The sequence below is a fragment of the Branchiostoma lanceolatum genome, chromosome 18 (assembly GCF_035083965.1).
Source record: "Branchiostoma lanceolatum isolate klBraLanc5 chromosome 18, klBraLanc5.hap2, whole genome shotgun sequence".
NCBI classification, from domain to species: domain Eukaryota; kingdom Metazoa; phylum Chordata; class Leptocardii; order Amphioxiformes; family Branchiostomatidae; genus Branchiostoma; species Branchiostoma lanceolatum.
In genome coordinates, this window is record NC_089739.1 from 8999604 (window position 1) to 9021070 (window position 21467).

A 21467-nucleotide genomic window follows, 5' to 3' on the forward strand; every position below is an offset into this window, starting at 1 on the left:
TGCATGCCACCTCTAAATTGCCATATAACCTTGAAACCTACCACCCAATTTTTACCAAATTACACAGGTCAAAATCCTTGCAACCTATAATTTTACGGGTAGATGGCAAATTTTTATGTTCCATGCCATTTGCAGTGCCATAACTTACCTATACACCGATGTATTTTTTTTCTATATGTAGTGCCGACATCAATATACAGATCCGTAAATGAATCGGCACGTTGTTGACTATATATAGGCTCATAGATACAATATTTCTGGCATTATACTTCCTATAAACCTTGAAACTTTCACACTGGTTTTAAAATCTGTATCAGTTTTTGCGATGACCACTCCACTGCAAATTGTGTTTTCAGTGAATGACAACTGCACTACAGTAATGAGAATTGCTGGTGTGTTACGCTGAAGGGAGGTTATTCCGCCTATATAGATACAGATACAGAAGCTGGTATGTTATGCCGAAGGGCGGTAGAATCAGCACCAAGGCAAGAGACCCCGTCTAGCGACAACAACAACAGATACAGAAGCTGGTGTGTTATGCTGAAGGGCGGTTATTCTGGCTATATAGATGTAGATTCAGAAGCTGGTGTTTTATGCCGAAGGGCGGTTACATGTACACTGGCTATACAGATACAGATACGGGATTCTTTCAAATGCTCCCTCCACAAAAGTATACAAATTTATAGTATTGATATTTTCCGAGACAATTCTGTATCAGTGGAGAGCTTCTATCTTATCAGCACGCCCTGTCTCCACCCCCATTCATCTTACAGCATACAGATCAATAAACTATTCAGTTCCTAAGGAAGCTGACAGTACTCACTACTACTCAGTGCATGTAGCTGTCACAAGTAATACATCCTAGTTTCCGTGTTTAGATCAAGTAAGGGAAAACATCACACATCATGTAACGGAAGAAGTCCCCCATAGAAAAGGAAGTCATGCAATCTAACAAAGGGAAGAATATGAACATAATCTAACCACATTTTTCCAGACATTTTTGCATTCAAATTTTAGCAAGATAGCAAGATGAAAACAGGGCAAGGAAAAAAACTTCTTATGATATTTACTCCCTCAGTCCTTGAAACTGTGTACAATTTGCTATAAATAAAAGTAAAATTCAAATGTAAAATTCTCCTTCAGTCTCTGTTCCCATGTTGATCTTAACATTGATATCTTTAACCGAACAGTTTTGGCTTTGGCTGAACAGGTGGCCTTAAATACATACACGTGTACATGTAATTCCGTTTCTTATTCTTATATTTTCCTTGTGTTGAACAGAATATGATATCGGACATTTGTGCACGGGATACCGTTAGTAAGTCGATATAGAGCCTGGTAAGTAGGTTGCATTAATAGAGTCTTTCTGACCCATGGAAGGAATCGAACCTTGCCTGTAACCTTACCCATTGATGTGCATGTGCTGCATTGATTGGACAGAAGATTGTATTCATTGTTAGACTGTGGACAGCCCAAAAGAACCCCCTCACTGTGAGTGACTTGCTTTAGGAATACAATACCAAGACGCACCTGTGGCCCATACCGTATTTACTCAAATTGCTGTACATGTGCAATACTGAAAATTCATCTATTTTTGCTGGGACTTATCTTTCAGGTAGGAGGGGTCACTGCGAAAAAAAAGCCCCCCCCAAAAAAACTACTGTGAAAATTTTCAAGATGTACAGCAACGAAATTGCTGTTTTGTAGCAAAGAACCTTAGTTAGAGCTTGTGTCTTACCATGGAGGCATAGATATATCTGCACACAGTGAATAATAATCCCTTTCCATAATGTATACACATGTATTACCTTTTTAATGAATAACCAAATACCCCAGGAGACCCACAAAAAAGTGAAGGTGACCCTAGTAACTGGACATCTTTCTAATAACTGTCCTTTCCTTCTACCCTTGAAGTTGTCATATGATACTACAGCACTGGCTGTCAGTCATATCTGATTGTGTTATTACTGATATGTGGGAGTGGTCCCATGGGGGTATAACAGAGCGGTGCATCAGAATTATCATGTCCTTTATCTTCTTTGATTGACGGCTGCGGACAGAGGGAACTTGGAAATTATCATGTCTGTCCAAGTTCAAAGTCATGCCTGGGTTAACTTGGAAGGTTGGACTTGTAGAGGGGGTAGGGCAAACACAGGGAAGAATGATAAGTTGGTCAGCATATACATGTATGAGAGAAGAAATAACTATTACTAGTGCTAGTAGTGGTGTGTCAGGAAGTTATGATGAAGAAAGTTTGCTATATGTAACAGCCCACTCCCCTATTATAGTTTTAACGCTCTTGGTCAGGTGATTTTACACTTAAATATATCAAAATTGCCTCTCTCTACCCTTATATTTTGATGGCTTTGAGGTATGAAAAAAGAGAATTTTTTTTTCTTAGGAGCTTAATAATTTTTTCCTACATTGTAAACTGTACTCCCAGGCCAGCTAACTTCTCATGTTTACTATTTTTCTAGCGACCTATGGAGTCTGATAGAGACTAATTTTTCCACCATGTCTTGCTGTCTCCTTCCAAGGCTGTTGTATTGTTATGACATCCTTGCAACTTGGTACCCTCTCTGACCTTTGACCTGAATGAACCATGGGGGAAGGAGAGGTCAGCAGAGGTCAAATTTTTGTAATCCTGTTTGCTTTTCCCAGTTGGGCTGTCTGTCAGGAAAAGTTACACTTCACAGCAGTGGTTGTTTTCTCTCAGGGATGGTGTATATTGTATTTGGGGCTCGTTGCAGACGCCTTCCAATACCGTGCCCTAGACACAGTGGATAACAACCAACTGCCCCTAAGACCTAAAAAAAAAGGCTATCACTCAGAAAAGAAAGATTTCTATTTCACAGGAGAGGTGTATTGTCCTTTTAGCCCAGGTGTATTGTATATTATAGTTGGGCATGTTGTAGAAGTTCAGCTAGTTTTTTGTAGAGTTATAAATAAACACATGTATCTGATTCGATATCTAAGCTTTACAATTTTTGGATTGTGAAGCTGTTTTTTTATAGCCATGGTATTTGTAATTACGTGATTACGGAAGGTACGTAAAATGGGGGTCCTATGTTAGAGGACATGCCTCGAGTGCATCAAAGGGGAAGCGATAGCAACCCCTCCTGTAAAAATTTACCCTGCTACTAGTGCAGTGCTACTAAAACAGCAAGGAAACTTGCTGCACTATGTGCCTCTGAGGCACTACAAGGGTCTGAACGAACGAACGTGAACCCAGCGGGTTTGTCGGTAGGTACCAGGTGCCATCCTCTGATTTGGTAAATCTTATTACCTACCTACAGTTCTGTATCGAGATAAAAATCGCATTTCTGATCAATCCTGACAGATTAGCGCATTCATAGCTGATTGTCATGGTAATTTCAGGTGCTTTTTCTTGTGGAATGATTTCAGGCGACAGTGCAGGGCTCGAAATTTCCAAAGATGAATTTCCAAAGATTCATCCCTCTAAAAAAGGCTATGGGAGTAAATCATTGGGACTACCTTTATAAATCAAGAAGGCTATGGGCATCCTTTTAACATTTCCATGAATGTCAGCAAAACATGAAAAGTCTTTCTGTAATTGTAAAGCACTAATCTGAAATTCTATAGCTAACTTCAAAGTTCTAAATACAACAAAGGTTTTCCCATTATTTCTTACTCTAAATGTCAAGAATATACTGTATACTGGTGTGCAACAGTACCTAGTTTATTTACATAACTCAACACAAATATCTTTAGGTGCACCAGTGTACCTAGTCTCTACCACATTAACTACGCCTACGGCTACAGGGAGAATATTTGCCAGGGTTTCATTTTCGGGCGAAATGTGATCTTCACGGTGGGCTGCTGGCTGATTATTCCTTTTTCTGCCGAATTCTACCATACATACGCCCGTAGGAGAGCCTGGCGGAGGCTACAGTGTACCCACTGTCAAAATTAAGGTGTGCAGCTCCAATTTGAGTGCGCAACAGTGAATATACACCTAGTACTTAAAGTGTCATATGATATTGTAGAAATACATGTATGTTGCCATTTGCACACGATATACCCACAGGCGATGTGCAAGTTTGAATTCGATAAATCAACATTACGTAAATGCCAGGATCCAGGTATTTGTGTGTAGGGTCATTTGTATCACTAAAGGTAGCTGTAGGAAGAATTTGCGTTGTTTCTATCCTGTATCCGTTTCCATATTTGGCATTTCCCTAACTGGGTTTCTTGGAATTTGACACTGTGTAGCAGCGCAGTTCTCCGAAATTAAGTCATGGACGGAATGAATTCTAGGAAAATTGTGTACATTTGTACATTTGAATTGGACGTCAGTGCAAAATGCCTATAGGTAACGTGATTTGCAGGCAGAAACTAAGCTTGTTAGAAAAAGGAATATAAGGAATGTTTACTCAAAATAACATTACCTTTTTTCTGAGCTTGAATCTGAAATTCTATACCTAACTTCGAATTTCTAAACAAATACTACAACAACAGTTTTATAATTTTTTCTCACAATTAAATGTCAAGAATATGCTGTATAGTAGTACAGTACCGTTAGTCTTTACATACATAAACCTACACAAATATCCGAATACACCGTGTACCCACAATGAAATTAGGTGCACACTGCTCCAATTTCTGGACAGTAGAATGGGACATGTTTGTGGGGATTTGATTTCAGTACATCTGTATAAGGAAAAAAAAGGAGTGGTTGAAACTGCCATGCCGTTTTTGTGGTGTAACTGTAAGGGAAAATATTTCAAGTTTGCGGTGAACAGGTTACCCCGAAGAACGTGAAAATAAAAGCACCACGTATATTTCCCCTTTCGATATTGATTTTATGGTATTTCGAGCCCTGTGATATGTTTTAATCAAGGATATCTTTGTTGTAGCTGTAGCTTCCCATCAGGAAATTATGACCTTTAACCCTGATGTCCTGGTTATCCCATCAGACATATTTGTCACCAGATGATCGCTGGTCCATCATGTGTGGCGGAGCCCACCCACTCATTAATACTTAACGACCTGGACAGATGGGACGAGCGCTCCGATGATTAATTAAGGCGATCGCTGCGATCGATTGCTCAGATATGACGATCCATTTGCGGTAAATGACGCGCTAAATTCCCCGCCAACTTAACGCATGACTTAACGTCTGAAATTATAAATCATTAATACATCTGACATGAATATGGATATTTATTTATATTTGATCTCCCAGAATACAAGGCAAAAATTAACTGGAATTACAGATTTCAACGTAGGTTATGATTTTGTTGTCTGAACGCACGACTTGCCAAATCATTTTCGACATGGATATAAATATTTACGTATATTTAATCCCCCAGAATATGAGGCAAAAATTACTGGAATTACGATGCCATTTATCCTAGGGTCTGGTTCTGTTATTGTATATTATATACATATTAAACAAACTGCCATATGCTTTGAGCATAATCATTTGAATCAAGACCCGCTTTCCTTGATTAGTTATGCAAGCTGTTTTGAAAATGTTGTAATTACTCACAGATATACAGTTATGAATATCAGGCAGCACACAACAAAAAGCTTCATTAGATTTCAAGCTGCTACAAGATAAATATGCCAACATTATTTTTCTTCAAATGTCCTAACAAGCTCAAAGCATCTGAAAATATTGTATAAAATCTGTTTGATAGTTGATGCCTCTTGCATTATCATACGAATCAAGAAACACTTTCTTTGATTAATTTTACAACCTGTTTGGAAAATGTGTTGTGATTTCTCACAGATACACTGTTAAGTGTTATTCTGCAACAAGAGGAATTAGATGTATGATAATGTAGGAAAGATTTGGTTTCTTGTCGTGCGAAGAATTATCAAACAGCACACAAAAACAGCTTCAAGGCCTGTTAAAAAGCTATCACAGCTGCTAGATCTGAAGATGAAATTATCAACATTATTTTTCTTCAATTGTCCTCGAAGTATCTGAAAATAGTGTAGTCGATGCTTTGTGCATAATCATAGGAATCAAGAAATGCTTCCTTTGATTAATTCTGCAAGCTGTATAGAAAACGCAGTGAAATTTCTCACAGATACACTAATGCCATGTAGCAAGAGGAGTTAGATGATGATTTGGAAAAGATTCCATTTCGTGTGGTGCGAAGAATATATCAAACAGCAGACAAAAACAGCTCCAAGGCCTTAAGCTGTCACAGCTGCTAGAATATGAAATTATTAACATTATTTCCCTTCGAATCTTGGAATATCTGAAAATAGCTCAGAAAATCTGTTTCCCAGTTCGTGCTTTGGGCAGGTAGAGAAATTATGACATCAATTTAACCTTCTCCCTGCTGCCTAACCCTGCTTCCAATACACATTTGATGCTAAAATGCTACCTTAGCAGGCAGAGGGTCAAGATGCTATAATAATTCCATATCTTACATAAAACATATGATTTGATTTTATAAGGCTGTTATAAAAGACAGGAAGGGCTACCCAACTAGCTAGAGGCTATACAAATGGCTACCCCTGGTAACTGAGCAATATACAATGCAAGTGATTACAATGCACATTTAAATGCTTTTGCAAAAAAATGATATAGTTTATTTATACGAACTACCAATGGTGGCAAGAAGATTCTTATTAGAAATATGGATTATTTATATTAGGGTGAATAACATGTTATTGACTCATGTCAGCATTTTTTGCTGTTAGAAAAAAAGATCGACAGTTGGCGGGATTACGTTAGCGCCCCGTATTGGTGCCACTTACTCCGCATAATTTATGAGTCCCAAAGCTGGATGTCTACTGGGGCGGATCCTGGCCACCAGTAGAGCCTCAGTGCAGTTACTGTAGATATTTGATATTTTCTAGTGCTACTTTTCATTTTTAGCGTATTTTCTGGATTGCAGTACACCCTTTTTTTAGAATTATTGGAACTATAGTATGGTACAGTATCTGGAATAAAGTTAAATGCACTTATCTTCACCAAACTGGACCATTTCGGTGCAGATAGATATTTGATATTTTCTAGTGCTACATTAAATTTTCACTGTATTTTCTGGATTGCAGTACACACTTTTGGGGAATTGTTGGAACTATAATATGCTATGTTATGTACAGTATCTCGAATAAAGTGATAAACAGTTAAATGCACATACCTCCACAATACATCTGTTTGTATCAGAATGGTGTGGAAATTCTGCCAGAGTTAGCACAATGTGTGTGTTTAATCACTCCCCTTTTCCAACAAATTTGGATTCATGGATTATCAATGGGTGGTCCCTTACAGTACATGTAAGTTGGTGGAATCAGATATTTCCCTTCTGCTTGATGAATGATGGGTTGTCCCTTATCAGTAATGGACAGCCCCTTATCAGTAGTGGATGGTCCCTTATCCCCTCTAATGAGCTGATGATAAGTAGGGAGATAAGGGTGCTCTGAACTTTCATCTGTTTTCTAACAACTGTCAAAAGCGCCACCCTGTGGCTACTCGGAAGATTGCAGCTGTATAGACTCTTCAGCTCTTTTGCTTACAAATGTTACGCAGAAATTTGGTTGATGCAAAATTTCCCAGTTTCCATAACAAAGGATATTCTAACATTCTAAAAACTTTTACATCCAAATTACAGTTATAACTTGAAAGCACTATTTATAGTAGTAAGTTTGAATTAATAAATGGGTTCATAGATGTAGTTATTAATAAGAAAAGGTCATAGATGGCATGTCTAGACCTTTTGCTTAGATTGGCAGTCCAAATCTTCCAATTTGTTTCTTTTGGGATAACCTAGGAAGTATGTTTTGAAGCAGGATTCTTTGAAGACTGTAAATGTTTGAACGTTTGCGGTGGTATTATGTTCACGGTTTTCCCGGTGACCTATTCTTCGCTAATTATTCACTGCTTGTTCTGCCCAATTTGTTTTGACCGTGCACTTGAAACCACTACGAACACTCCATTTCCTCCCTACTGTTAGATTAAATCCCCACAAACTTTAAGGCTTTTACACTTACGCCAAATCCCCAGGAATATTTTTGAAACATCCCCAACAATAATGCCCACCTGTTTGAGCCGTTCACTCAATATGCCAAAATGAGTTGTGAAATCAGTCAATCTTTGAACAGTTTCATCAGTTTGGTAATTTACTGGATAACAAAGTCCTGTTGTGTTGTCCATCAGTCAATCCTGCAATCTTAACACAAACCAGGTGTAGCTTGAAAGTTCATCTGTGTTGGTTGAAATCATTCTGAAACATGTTTTAACTGTAATTTCCAACACAAATTTTCAACTATACAACAGCAGTCTTTTTCAAGGAGTGAGCAATTGACCGCTGGGATGACGTCACGTTATGCAGATAGCACACGTGACTCTGTGAGCAGTGGATCATAAGTAGCGGAAAGTCTGTGGCGCCCCCCGTCTCTATTGAGGGATGGTTCTAAGGCCCTGATGTAAATTGCTTCCTTGATTCCTCTTGCAAAGAAGTCCGGCTCCGTGTCATCTCAGCGGTGGATTGCTCATTCCTTGACAAGACTGGTGTTGTATAACTGGTATAGTCAAATATTTGGCAATTTTGTGTTTGAAATTACAGTTAAAGCTTGTTTCAGAACAAACCAGACATCACGTTTTAAAATATGTCGTACTTCCGAACATCTCCAAAAACATGTGTTTCACATGGAATAGTGACTAATTAGGACGTCAGCGTTTTTGCCCTTACAGCACTCCTTGTTAGTGTTCCATCTACAAAAATCAATAAGTTCTGCTAGCTATGACCCTAAGGCCTCATTAACGCTTAGCCCCCTGGGAAATTCACTGACATGATATACCTGAACTTTCTAACTCGGGAATGTTGGAAAATAAGTCTGGAAGTGGAGGGGAATATTTTTTAATTATTTATTTCAAGTTCGTGATAATACAAAAATGCACAATGAATTGGACAGAAGGCACAGGATAAATCCTTTTTCTTACTTCGGTCCAAAATAAGATTATACAGTCTTGCTCACCACAGAAATGTAGCATCTTTGTACATTTGTAGAAAAATGTTTATGGTTGAAGTTGAAAAGCGACATGCAACTTTGCCAAAATTAGTCAGGTTAGGTAGTAGAGATCTTGCAGGAAAGGTAATAAACGTATTCTATTTTCATCAGGCCAATAACAGATAACTTGACATTCACTTGATTAGGCCACAGCAAGTAAATTTTATGGATGACATCCTCCGCAGACTCCAAAATTAATGAGATAGGGCGAAAAAAAAACAAGACGGGCATAAAAAAACAAGATTCCTATATTTTTAAATTTTGAGATCATAAATGTTGTTAAACAAGAATTGAGGCCACAATATATGATATCATGACCAACGGGTCTTTTATACCTGTGTATTCAACCAATGAGGTTTCATATATAATATGAAACCTCCTTGATTCAACAGTAAACATGTCCTTGTAGATGTGTATACATCTCAATAGACTAACTAGACTACCATCATCTGAAGCCACTACACAGGGTTCTCCTATTAGACGAAACACCTTGTGTATATATACAGCTCAATTAACTAGAACCAATGGCATTATATAATGTCCTTGCTAGAACAAATGCAGAAAACAGCTTGTCATTACATGATGGGCTGGAACTACACTGGGTATTCATATGCAATGAAACACCTAAGACTGTCAACATTTACAACATATTTGCCAATTTTTGCCATGTTGACCACCGTCGGAGGGCAATGAAATTTCTTGTTTTTTTTCTTCAAATCAGGCGAAAATTAATGAGCGCGCTGATGTCATCCATAAAAATTACTTGCTGTGGCCTTAATAGTATTATACCTTTATGCTCTAATTCAGAAGGGAGATAGTGTTCTGACTTAGTTTACATTTATGAATCTAAAGCATTGTGTAACCCTGAATCTATATATATAGGGGCAAACTCAAGGCATATGTATGGATGGGGTTGTCAGACTTTATTATGTGTTCAGTTAATCTACGGTTCTGTTACTTAACCTCAAACGTTTGTCTCCCGCTTGAAATTCTGATTTTTGCATAAATGAATAGGAAATGATATTTGAACAAACTTGTGAAGTTTTCCCTCATATGTATGTTTCCCACATATGTATGTTGTATGTGCAGTGTATGTAATTTGTTATGACACAATAGAGCTCAAAATACCCACTTGCAATTTGCTGAAGGACTTAAGAGATTGCAGAAAAAAATCAATTTAATTGGTAATCTAAAACTAGTAAATGAATATAGCTTATGTATTAAAACAGTTAGCAACATCAACATTAATATTTCACAAAACAACATTTGATTGTAACACTAACAGTCCAGCCTGTACAAGTGACCACCTCTTTATAAGGATTACCGGGTCCTGGACAATGTGACCACTTCTTGGTTGTCCCTAAGATAATTTTTCCCATTGACACAAGCATTAAGAATCCTGTCTATAGTGACCACCTGTCCACATGTCCAGATTTAATTGGTCCCTGAGTGGTCTTCTTGGGCAAGTTTGCTGGTATAATGAGCTTATGTACAACTTGAACTGACTAGCTTTTTATTTTCAGCACCTTTGAAAAGGAAAATGCAAGATTGACTGCTGCAAAATTGCATGATATGATCTAATTTGTACTGACATGTCTTCCCTCTGCTTGTGTTTCTGTACAGATTGCCTGATGGTTTTACCCAGTTGCGAAGCCTGCGATACGTAGCGCTCAACGACATCTCTCTTCACAAGCTACCTGGAGACATCGGGAGGTAAGGAAGTCTCCACTAATGTTACCTCCATGAAAAATGGAGGTATTGTTTTTTGTGTATCTGTCTGTCTTTGTCAGTCTGTTTGAGTGCTTCCAGATATTTGTGGTCAGCATAACTTAAGAACCTCTGGATGGATTGTGAAGATATTTGGTATCTGGGTAGGTCTTGAGAAGACCCAGGTCAAGGTCAATCATTGGCCACCTGGTAACTTTCCATGGTATTGCAGCAGAACATCTGGTTTTGAAATCTCAGTGTTCTGGACGAGTGCTTAAATTAAGTGCTTGATTCTTTTAGGTTTCCCTTCTATGTTCATGAGTATAGATGTATGTCAACAAGTTGCTGATCTTCTATTTAGTAAGAAAATAGGAATCAAGTAAAATAGCGATTACAAAAAAAGTCATTGAAATGAATTCTAAGCATGTGTATCGTTTTGAAAGTTGATGACAATTTCACTTTCCCTTCCTTTCAGCCTGTCCAATTTGATAACCCTGGAATTGAGAGAGAACCTCCTGAAAGTGCTGCCTACGTAAGTACAACATCAACTTCCATGTTTGTTTGTTTTGCATAAACAGTAGACAGCCTTTAGGCGCAACACACTAGTTTTGTACGGTACTAGGCTGTGTAAGACCACACTGTAAGGTTTGATCCACTCACATGGGGAAGAACCCCTACTCTTTTCAATAATTGTGGTAAACTCTTAAACACGCTTGAGGTGTGGCTCTCCTAGCCTGAGTGTCATCCTGTTTCAGTTCCAGGCCCTAGCTTCACCAAACAGTCTGAGATCGCTGCCATTCAAGTGGTCTGGAATAAATGTATCCATCCAGACTCTGTTTGGTGGAGGTAGAGCATGGAACTGAAACAGGATGACACTCAGTCCTCCCTGTCCTCCATTGCTCTTGGCAGTTCAGGCTATGGCTCTCCTAAAAACAACATACATACACTTTCTTTTGTTTTGGCCCAGAATATCTTGTTCTTTTTTAGTTGAGGTATATTCAGCCACATCTAAAGAAGGCCATCAGATAAGTGTTCCACTGTTAGGAACTCTCTTAACAAGTCAATAGCTTTTGAGATCATGATAAGAAAAATCCCATCGAAATGACTTTTTCTTCAGGGTCTCCTGTCTTGTATTTGCAGCAAGTTAATTTCACACTTGATTTCCCAGAGGAGTATATTATATGCAGATAAGAAGTATGATAAACATAGAGGCATTATACAGACATAAACCTGGTGAAATTGCCACATATACAATATGCATGTTATCTCGCTCGACCATGGGAATGGGCTGGGGTATTAACGAACAGTGACCTCAAGTTACGAGGTTGTGTGCAATATGTGATAGAGTCCTGTAAATGTGGAAAGTTTTGCAGTATTTTTCAGCTTGCAATTTTACCAGTCGTTTGTAGTGTCTAGTGGCACATAGGGCAGCAAGTTTCCTTGCTATGTTGCTAGCACTTCGTCTTTAAGGTGCTTGAGGCACCTCCTCAAACACTGGACCCCAAACTACCGTAGCAGCACGAAAGATGTATGGCAATGCTGCATTGTGTACATCGGTATTTGCAGAAACGCACAAGGCAGACAAGTTGAGAACAATTATCTATTCCCTGGCTTTGGGTGAAGATTTTATGATATCTTGGTAGGAAAATATCCAAAAATTTAGTTGTGCTTGTCAAGATTCTATGTACTTTCACGGTTGTAATACAATTCAAGTTTATGTATGAAAGATGATCAGTGTCAACAATGGGTAGTGTCTGTATAAAATTTGCTGTGACTTGCACGACATATTCAGTGAGGAGCGTAACAGGAGATTGATGATTTTGACTTGCAAATTTTACTCTAGTCTTGACCCCTCTTAGCTTAGCTCTTCTCAGCGCACTGTTGCTCTTTTACAAGGAGATTTATGGATCGGAAGTATTTGGCTGTCTTAAGTCAAGACGGAGAGGGTTTATTAATATCTACGATACCAGTATTGATCTAGACTGTAGAATAGCCCTTTGGCATAACACACCAGCTTTGCAGACATGTGATAGCGGATGGTTATATTACATGGAAAAACATATCAAGCCCGGATAAGTATCTAGCCCTAGGCTTCGTTTGAACTAGCTATGACTGTCTTGATATTTGGTATGTGGGTAGGTCTTGATGAGACCTTGAAATGATTAGATTTAGGGCCCCCTGGCAGCTGGTTATAGTACTGCACCGGGACATCCGGTTTTTGTATCTTTGGTCTGAAAATGGTATGGTCACCAAATTGGAGTAGTACTAGTAGATCTAGATGGCAAAACAACATAGGTGTGGGCCCCCTACTGCCCTAGCAGCTTGTTAACGATTGAATCACTCTTGAAAGGTTGCACAGAAAATGAGACATGCTATGGTAAGTTGTCCAGTGGTATAGCTGGAAAAAATAACTGAATTGTGCAGATTGCTCTAAAAGCACTAAATTTGGCACACATGTAGTATAGCATATTCTGCACAAATCTGCTGGATATGGAGGCATCTCAATTTTTAAAGGTAATAGGGAGAAGGTTAAACATTGTCTACCTGTCTAGTCTGTTGATGGATGGTCGAGAGAACATTGCTTTTAAAAGATAGACCGTGGATAAAGTACTATCTGCACCTGGCAGGCTGTGGTTGGGTCTGCACTATCAGTGGACACATAGTGAGAAAAAATACCGTAGGTTCCATAATGATTAATGTTGCTGTACCTAAATTGCACAGTACAGGGATTATCAGAGTTCCTGGTTGAAACAATTATAGTAGGAACTACCAGTTGGAAATGCCAGTGGCTTTTTTGGGTCGTGATGAGTTCGGAGTTTAGAATTGACTCTAGAAATCTCAAAATAGAATGATTGAGTAAATATTTCATGATCTGCAGTAGCAGTTGTCCAAGTAGGATTTGGTTAAAAGGGTGGTAAATTGAAGAAAGGTTAGACATAACCCAGTTGTTGTAACTAAAATGAAAAAAAGCAGTGCATTATGCCCCCCTCCACTGTATATGTTTTCATAATAGATGAGGAAATAGAATGGTGATGGTGTGTGAAAAATTCTCAGCTATTTTGAAGAAAAGAGCTCTTCTATATGTCATACTTTATTCCTCACTAAATCATTCAATTCATAAACATTTATACATATTGCAATGATTGATATTAACAATGGTTCCTTTGCTTAGCTCAATAGTATTTTCACCACACAGTGTCATGTTAACCGAATCTTGCAGGATCTCTAAAGCAATTTGATATCTTTTCATTTTTATTGTTTGCTTTGTAGTCCAACTTAATTGCCCCCCTGGTGTTAGACGTATTGCTCTGATGTTGCCAAGACAGCACAAAGTCTTTAAAAACTGTTATTATACCGGCAGAGAGTGATGTTTCCTTTGTAGTCAGAGACAGCAGCTTTCTTTTATCTGTTCTACCCTCCAGGGTTTTCTCCTTTTACCCATTTGTTGCCTCCGTATAAGGAGATTTTGTTTTCAGTGTGTCTGTTTGCTTGTGTGTCCATACATGTAGTTCTTTGAATGCAATAGAGATGATTTTCACATGCTATGTGCATTTAGGAAACACTGACAGGAAGTTAGGTCAAAGGTCCTGGATGGGTCCCAGAATAGGTTACATTCTTCCACAGAAACCTTCTTTCCGTTATCTCATTTCCTGCTCTCAATTCCCCTATATTATGCAATTGTCTGTTGCCTTATGAGAGCCACTTGGAAAAATGCAGTAGACAGAATCAGCGAAATTTGTGCACAAAATACGTCTGAGTTACCTGGCTTGTATCTCCTATCCTATGAACAGTTACTTATATATTGTGTTTCTCCTGTTCTAATCAGGATATTTTTTCTGTTCACAGATCTTTGTCATTCCTCGTGAAGCTGGAACAGTTGGATCTTGGTGCCAATGAACTTGAAGACCTCGTAAGTAGACAGAAATGATAGATAAACAGAATTTGAATTCTAAGGTATTAACAGAATAACTTGAGTAGTCGTTAATGAATCCTTAAACATGATATTTGGTATGTTGGTAGGTGTTGGCATGATGAAGAAAGGATTGAATTTTAGGCCGTCTGGCCGCTCTGGCGACTTTTCATGGTACTGCATCAAAACCAGTTTTGTTTTACTTGCTGTTACAGTTTTCAGTAGTGGCCAAACAAAGGTGTTACAAATGTACATTGCAGTCAATGTCAATTGGGCGTCAGAAGGATGACGGCTGAGACACAACAATTTACCGGTTTCGACCTTTTATTCAAAAGTCTTCGTCAGAATGTGAAATGTACATTGCAGTCAAAAATAAACCCACAAGCAATGTTGAGAAGGCAGCTACATGAAAAAAAAAACTAGCAGACTGTTTTACCATGATTATAGCTCCTGTAATACTGCTTTTATCCTCCTTACTCCAGCCTGAGACCCTCGGAGCGCTACCAAACCTCAAAGAGCTCTGGTTGGATGGAAACGAGATCAAGGAACTCCCTCCGGTAAGTCTTCATGACAACGACCTCTGACATTTTTACGAGCCTGTCTTGTGAGATGTGAATGGGAGAAGATTATACCTGCCCATACAAGGAGAAGTCATGGCATAGTACATTTTAAATGCATCAAAGAGATCTTGAGTTATAGCTTTGAACACACAAACACAATCAACCACAATACCCCCAAGGTGAACCTATTTCACAGCACCCAATTTGCGTCAGAAGACAGCCTCAGATTTCCTAAACTTAAAACATCCACAATGACAAGAGCATTCATGTATAGATGCATTGAATCTCACCACTCCTTATAATAACACACCAGATCAACCACACCACCACAGTTCATGAAACACATAGAGGATTGAATCAGATCTAAGACATGTACACAGGCAACCTTTACAGCACTGGTGGTAGGCTCAAGAAGCCTTGGTGTAAATATCACAGTTTAGAACTAGATGTAGAACTTTAGAAGATCAAAAACTTTGTGATTTAGGTACAGTTTGAGTGAAGTTTAAGTGTACTTTTATCATGTTGACACGTTTCTTTGACACTAAAACCTCTACGTCTTTTTTGCCTTTCTAGGAGATCGGGCACTTGAAGAAGCTGAGCTGTCTAGATGTGTCAGAGAACAAGCTGGAATTCCTCCCGGATGAGATAGGGGGCCTCGTGAGCCTAACGGATCTGCACCTGTCACAGAACTGCCTGGAGGCCTTACCTGACACCATCGGTGAGTCTACCATTGTTTAACATCTTCACGTACTGCAAGTCTTCAAACTTTTACGGTGGTTTTATTTTCGCAGCCTTTGTGGTGACTTCAAGACACTGCAAATGTGTCTTTCCGATGTATTGTTACTGTACTACTGAACATTTCAACTTTGAATTCAAAACCATGCACAAACCCCCTTCTCCCTACTGCGAAATACATTGTAAGATCACCACCTATTGGAAAAGAATTTACAGCACTGTGGAAAACACCTCTGCAGTACTGGTTGAACGAGCAAGATGGCATTGATGATTGGACATAGGCATGATACTGATGATGGGGCTGGTCCACTGGTAGGCCATCTGCAAATGCTGACTTTTCTCCTAACTGTTTCTCTTTCCCATATTCGCAGGTAAGCTGAAGCAGCTTGCGATGCTGAAGGTGGATCAGAACCGTATCCTGGTGCTGACACCCGACATCGGCAGCTGTGAGAAGATCCGGGAGCTGATCCTGACGGAGAACCTTCTCCAGGAGATCCCTCCCACCATCGGCAACCTCAAGGAGATGATCAACTTCAACGTGGACAGGAACAGGCTGCTCAACGTGCCTGATGAGGTCAGTTATAAACACTCTTTGAGGGCTATGGGGTCTTTGTCTTTAAAAACGGAGGTACATGTATTAACACTCTACTCTCTGAAGGCTATGGGGTCTGTGAATTTATTTCCAGGGAAAATGTGTTTGTCTTGGTGCCTGCCCATAAATATTGTTATATGAATATTGTAGAGTGTATATGGTAAATGGTATAGTGGAACACTGGCAGGATGGAAAGGATGGGACACTGATGGGGGAAACTGACAGGAAAGTAGGTCATGTCGGTTGCCTTATTTGAGCCAGTGGGAAAATGCATCTATTAGACAGAATCAGCAAGAAATTCACAATTTATGATATTGATAAAACCAGAAACTCTTTGTTGTGTACAATGTACAGATCAGTTGGTGTGAAGCTTGGTGTGCTGTCCCACCATTTGTTATTTGTTTATTCATTTGTTTGTTTATTGGGTACAGATCGGCGGATGTGTAAAGCTGGGTGTGCTGTCCCACCATTATTTATTTGTTTATTTGTTTGTTGTGTACAGATCGGTGGATGTGTTAAGCTGGGTGTGCTGTCCCTCCGAGACAACAGACTGACCAGACTTCCCAATGAGCTGGGCAACCTGAAGGAACTTCACGTCATGGATGTGGCTGGCAACAGGTTAAACAACTTCCTTAGGCTTCACAGGGTTAATCTACTTTGTGGACTATTCAAAAAGACAGTCCTGTTACCCTCCCATAAGCATACTGAACCACCCCTTTTACAATCTTTTTGTATTTTCACTTGATAGGTTACATGCAGAACCTTCATTTTTTAAATATTCAAGCTAAACAAGCGTTTTGTCTCCAGTATTACAGAACCTTGCCTTCTTGTAGTAAGGCTTTTTGTTCCCCCTTCTATATGCAAGTCTGTGAATCTCCCCTTGTTGTTTTCAAACATCTTGCTTTTTCCCTCTCCATAGGTTAGTGAACCTTCCCTTCTCGTTTCAAACATCTTCCTCCCTCCCCTCAGGAAAAAGAATCTCCCCTTTTTTAAAGCATCTTGATTTTTCAACTCCTTTCAGATTAGAGAAACTCACCTTGTTTCAAATCATCTCCCCCCCCTCATGTTAGAGAACCTCCCCTTCTCCATTCCAGCATTGAGCTTGAAGGTGGTGTGGTTGTCAGAGAACAAGTCACAGCCCATATGCAACTTCCTCTTTACGTTCCCCTCCCCTCAGGTTAGAGAAACTCCCCCTGTTTCAAATCATCTTCTTTTCCCCCCTCAGGTTAGAGAACCTCCCCTTCTCCATCACAGCATTGAACTTGAAGGCGGTGTGGTTGTCGGAGAACCAGTCGCAGCCCATGGTCAAGTTCCAGGCGGAAGACGACGAGAAGACGGGCGACAAAGTCCTGACGTGTTTCCTCCTACCACAGCAAGGTCCCTCCGCAAGTATGGGTGAGTTCTTGTGTCGGGAGGGGGAGGGGGGTGGCGGCGTTCCTCTGGATATCCTACTCGTTCTGGACTTAAAATGGCCCTATACTCCCAGTATAATAAGTTGGTTCATGCTGTATCAAAGTTAAACTGCAATTTTCAACACAAAAAATGTGGACTTTCCAAATTTCCAAATGTGTTGAAAATTGAAGTTTGGTTTTGGTACAAAATGACTTCCAACACAGATGAACTTTCAAGTGAAGCTGGTTCATGGTTGAAACTGTGCATGCACAGTGTAATACATTGTGGGTTATATGGCAAAATTACAGGTCCCTGATACTTGAAGCGGGCATCTCACTGTCTGCACCTGTAGTATAAGACAGCCTGGGACAATTTAGCCCAATTCTCTGAGATACCCACTTAAGCAGAACATGTTTGGACATGTGTTATGCATGGTCTAGTCGACTAGACAAGAACTTTGCCCAAGTATAGGGGGCTTCACCTTTATCATATTGCCCACTATGCATCTCGCTGCAATGCGCAGTTTGAACAGTGCATCAGCTTATTACTGTGGACTCTTGACCAACAACTTGGACCTGGTGCGGACCTACCTTTCCCTGATAAACCTCTGTTGGAATACCCAATAACATACTATTACTTAAATCTGGGGTGGCCCACAATAACAAAATGTACATTTATACCTGTGAAATCATGTACATGCACATTTCTTCACTGTCTTTCACCTGTGTGAAGTTTACATACAGAATTCTGTTTGCTGCTTTTTGTTTGCTTATCTATTTTTTGAACGCTTGCTTACTTTCATTTGCTCTGCTTTGAAGGCCAGGTTTTGGAGACATGTATGAAGAATTGTGTCATACAAAGCACAATTGGCTAGTATGTTGAAACATTAAGCCTTAGTCATAAATGACACTTTTTGCAGATGAGTTGTACAACAAAAGTGTGCAATAAAAGAAATTGCTGGGGAAAAAAACACCAAAATAATATTTTTTTTCAGCAACCTGAAAAACATATCATATACATGTAAATTGTTCTATGTGGCCCTTTTTTATATATTATTAGTAAATACCGTATTATGCAAATGACAAGACATTCTTTATACAGAAACCTCCAAGCCTGCCTCCAAGCCATGTTCCTTTTCTTTTGCTTTGATTCTTCAACTGTTCTGTTCTCTTCTGTGTCTCCTGTGTTTGTTGTACACTGTGTTCCGCCCCCCTCCCCACCCACACAAACACGCACTCCAGAAAAACAACAGTCGTCCTTGTCTCGCAAACTTATCGAAGAGTTGAGAATAGTCCAGCGCCATAGACTCCTCAACAAGAAAGGTCAGTTTAGGGTTGCCTAGCAGCCAGCTGTTGCCATGGTAACTGAGGGAAAGCGGCACTTCGGCATGCCAGTTAATGACCTTATGAGTTTTTGATAAGTGCAAACGTATGTCTGTTTTAAAAAGATTGAAGATTGGTCTTTTTCAATGCACATCTGGGTATGTGAAAAATGGTAGCTGCAAAGCATGACTATCATATCAAAAATGAAGTAATACTTTTCCATACCTTAGAAAAACATTTTTCTGCTTAAGGTTAATTTTAAATGCCTTTTGGTAAAGATTTAATGTTTATTGAGAATAAATATGCATAATAGTTTCTTTACTTCCCATTGAGTATTCAAGTCAGATTGTCACAGTAGTATGTCCCTCCATATTTGCATGTTTAAACAGTTAACAATTATTTGGTTTCATTCTGCCCAGCGGTGTGAATTTGTCCACCTGTTGTGTAGTAATTTCTCGGTTTCTCTCTAAACCATTACAGTTCGTTGCTTTTTAATCCACCCAAATGGTAATTCTTCTCTGTCACAATCGGTTGTCATAAAAGAAATGGTCGCAAAAGCATGACTTACATTTGACTGGCTTTTCTATGACAAAGGTTACAACTTTTACATTAACGACTTGTATTGTAGAGAAAAGCAAACCTCTGTCTAGACTAATGTTTCACAAGAATTTCGCCTACGTAAAAGTTGCCCTCAAAGCAGTGAGGTTTAGAAGATCAGCCCACGTACAAGGAACCCATTCCCACTCCCCCACACTTTTGCAGGGCTCAAAATTCATTTTTGGGAATACCCGGGTAGGTGCACTGGTGCGCCAAACAAAAAAATTTAGGTGCATAGGAAAAATTTGGGTGTACAACCTGATTATAAATATGCTCCTCTTCAGATCTGAAATCTGAAATTCTATAGCTAACTTTAAACAAGTGATTAGAAAGGCTTCAGTCTTTTTTCTAACACTTAAATGTCAAACATATTGTATATATTAGTGTTCAATACTAGTGTATAATAGTTCGTCTACTCTGTAGCCTACAAAAATATCTGGGTGCACCCACAGTAAAAAAGTTAGGTGCACAGCTCCAATTCTGGGTGCACAAAGGTGCACATGCACCCAGTATTTCAAGCCCTAGTGGTCCTTATAATGATTTTTCCCATCGACACAAGCATTAAGACTCCTGGCTACAGTGACCACCTGTCCACATAGACAAAGGTGCACATGTACCCAGTATTTCCAGCCCTACATTCCCACCTCCCCCATGCTGTTGTGAACCCTTCTGAGTGCGAGTTGGTGCGTGTGTTGTGTGTAGATAATCTGCCAATCGAGGAGCGAATACGGAAACTGCGCTGGTCCAGCCATACCGACGACACTGGATACAAGTCAGGTATGTGCGCCAGGCTATGCGTTTTCCTCATCTCCAAGCAGATCTATCGGTGGCAAGGCAGTTACATCAAACAGGCCAATCAGTATCCAGAGCTCCGGTGGCTTTGGATGTAGGTTGGCCCTTATGATACTGCCTTACCACCGATAGATCTGCTTGGAGATAAGCGTTTTCCCCAAAAGCTTCTCTCAAGCTGGTATGGAGCGTTTTCAAGTTCACTTTTCATGCCAATGCTGACTGCCATGTTGGTTTCTTTTACTTTTCAGTGAATTGTAAGTCAAGCGTACACAGTCAGCATTTCTAACGATTGTTTCATCGGCATATTTTGTAGTTCTCGTTTGATATTCTCTTCTTTGAGCTATGGACGTCAAATATTATTTATTTGAGAGGTTCAAAAGGTCTTTAAACTGTAGCACACTGAAGTAGCTGTTTGGCACACAATTCCCTATTGGTCACAGTGTTAGGCAGCAGGGAAAAGGTTATATTTCGGAAAGCCCTGATTCACAGAAATGCAAATAGGGACCCCAACATGGCATCAGACACAGTGATTGTTATGTGAAAACTCTTCTTTGCTGTATACATGTACAGTAATGATGTTACAGTAGCATTATATTCAGAAACATTGAAGAAAAAATGAAAGACTGGAAATTTTCAATTTGAGAGTTTTAGTGGTCTTGTCTGTTTTTGTCAGTCTTGAGGATGCGTGAGGGGAAACTGTGTTGCTAGATGAATGTAGTCTGACACCAGTAACCACTAACCTGAGATGAAGGGAGTCACAGAGGGGTTTTGAAGTATACCTGACTCACCGTTTCCATACAGTAGCCTGTCATATTCCATAAATCATCACCTTTGAAACTGGCTGTTCACAAAATTTATAAAAA

The 21467-nt window shown here is 39.4% G+C and overlaps 1 protein-coding gene across 9 annotated transcripts in view; it reads left to right on the top strand.

Annotated features, from left to right (window-relative positions):
• LOC136424279 (protein scribble homolog) overlaps positions 1-21467 on the top strand; it is an 89301-nt gene that overhangs the window by 17268 nt on the left and 50566 nt on the right. For 3 of the 9 annotated variants that reach the window (XM_066412815.1, XM_066412816.1, XM_066412817.1), the window contains exons 4-13: positions 10621-10710; positions 11180-11236; positions 14551-14614; positions 15097-15171; positions 15748-15892; positions 16281-16483; positions 17004-17119; positions 17727-17890; positions 19135-19215; positions 20515-20589. In XM_066412815.1, coding sequence (XP_066268912.1) covers positions 10621-10710; positions 11180-11236; positions 14551-14614; positions 15097-15171; positions 15748-15892; positions 16281-16483; positions 17004-17119; positions 17727-17890; positions 19135-19215; positions 20515-20589 — 1070 coding nt within the window. Of the gene's footprint in view, positions 1-10620; positions 10711-11179; positions 11237-14550; positions 14615-15096; positions 15172-15747; positions 15893-16280; positions 16484-17003; positions 17120-17726; positions 17897-19134; positions 19216-20514; positions 20590-21467 lie in introns of all 9 variants that reach the window. The other 6 variants (XM_066412820.1, XM_066412822.1, XM_066412821.1 and 3 more) reach the window with 4 other exon arrangements.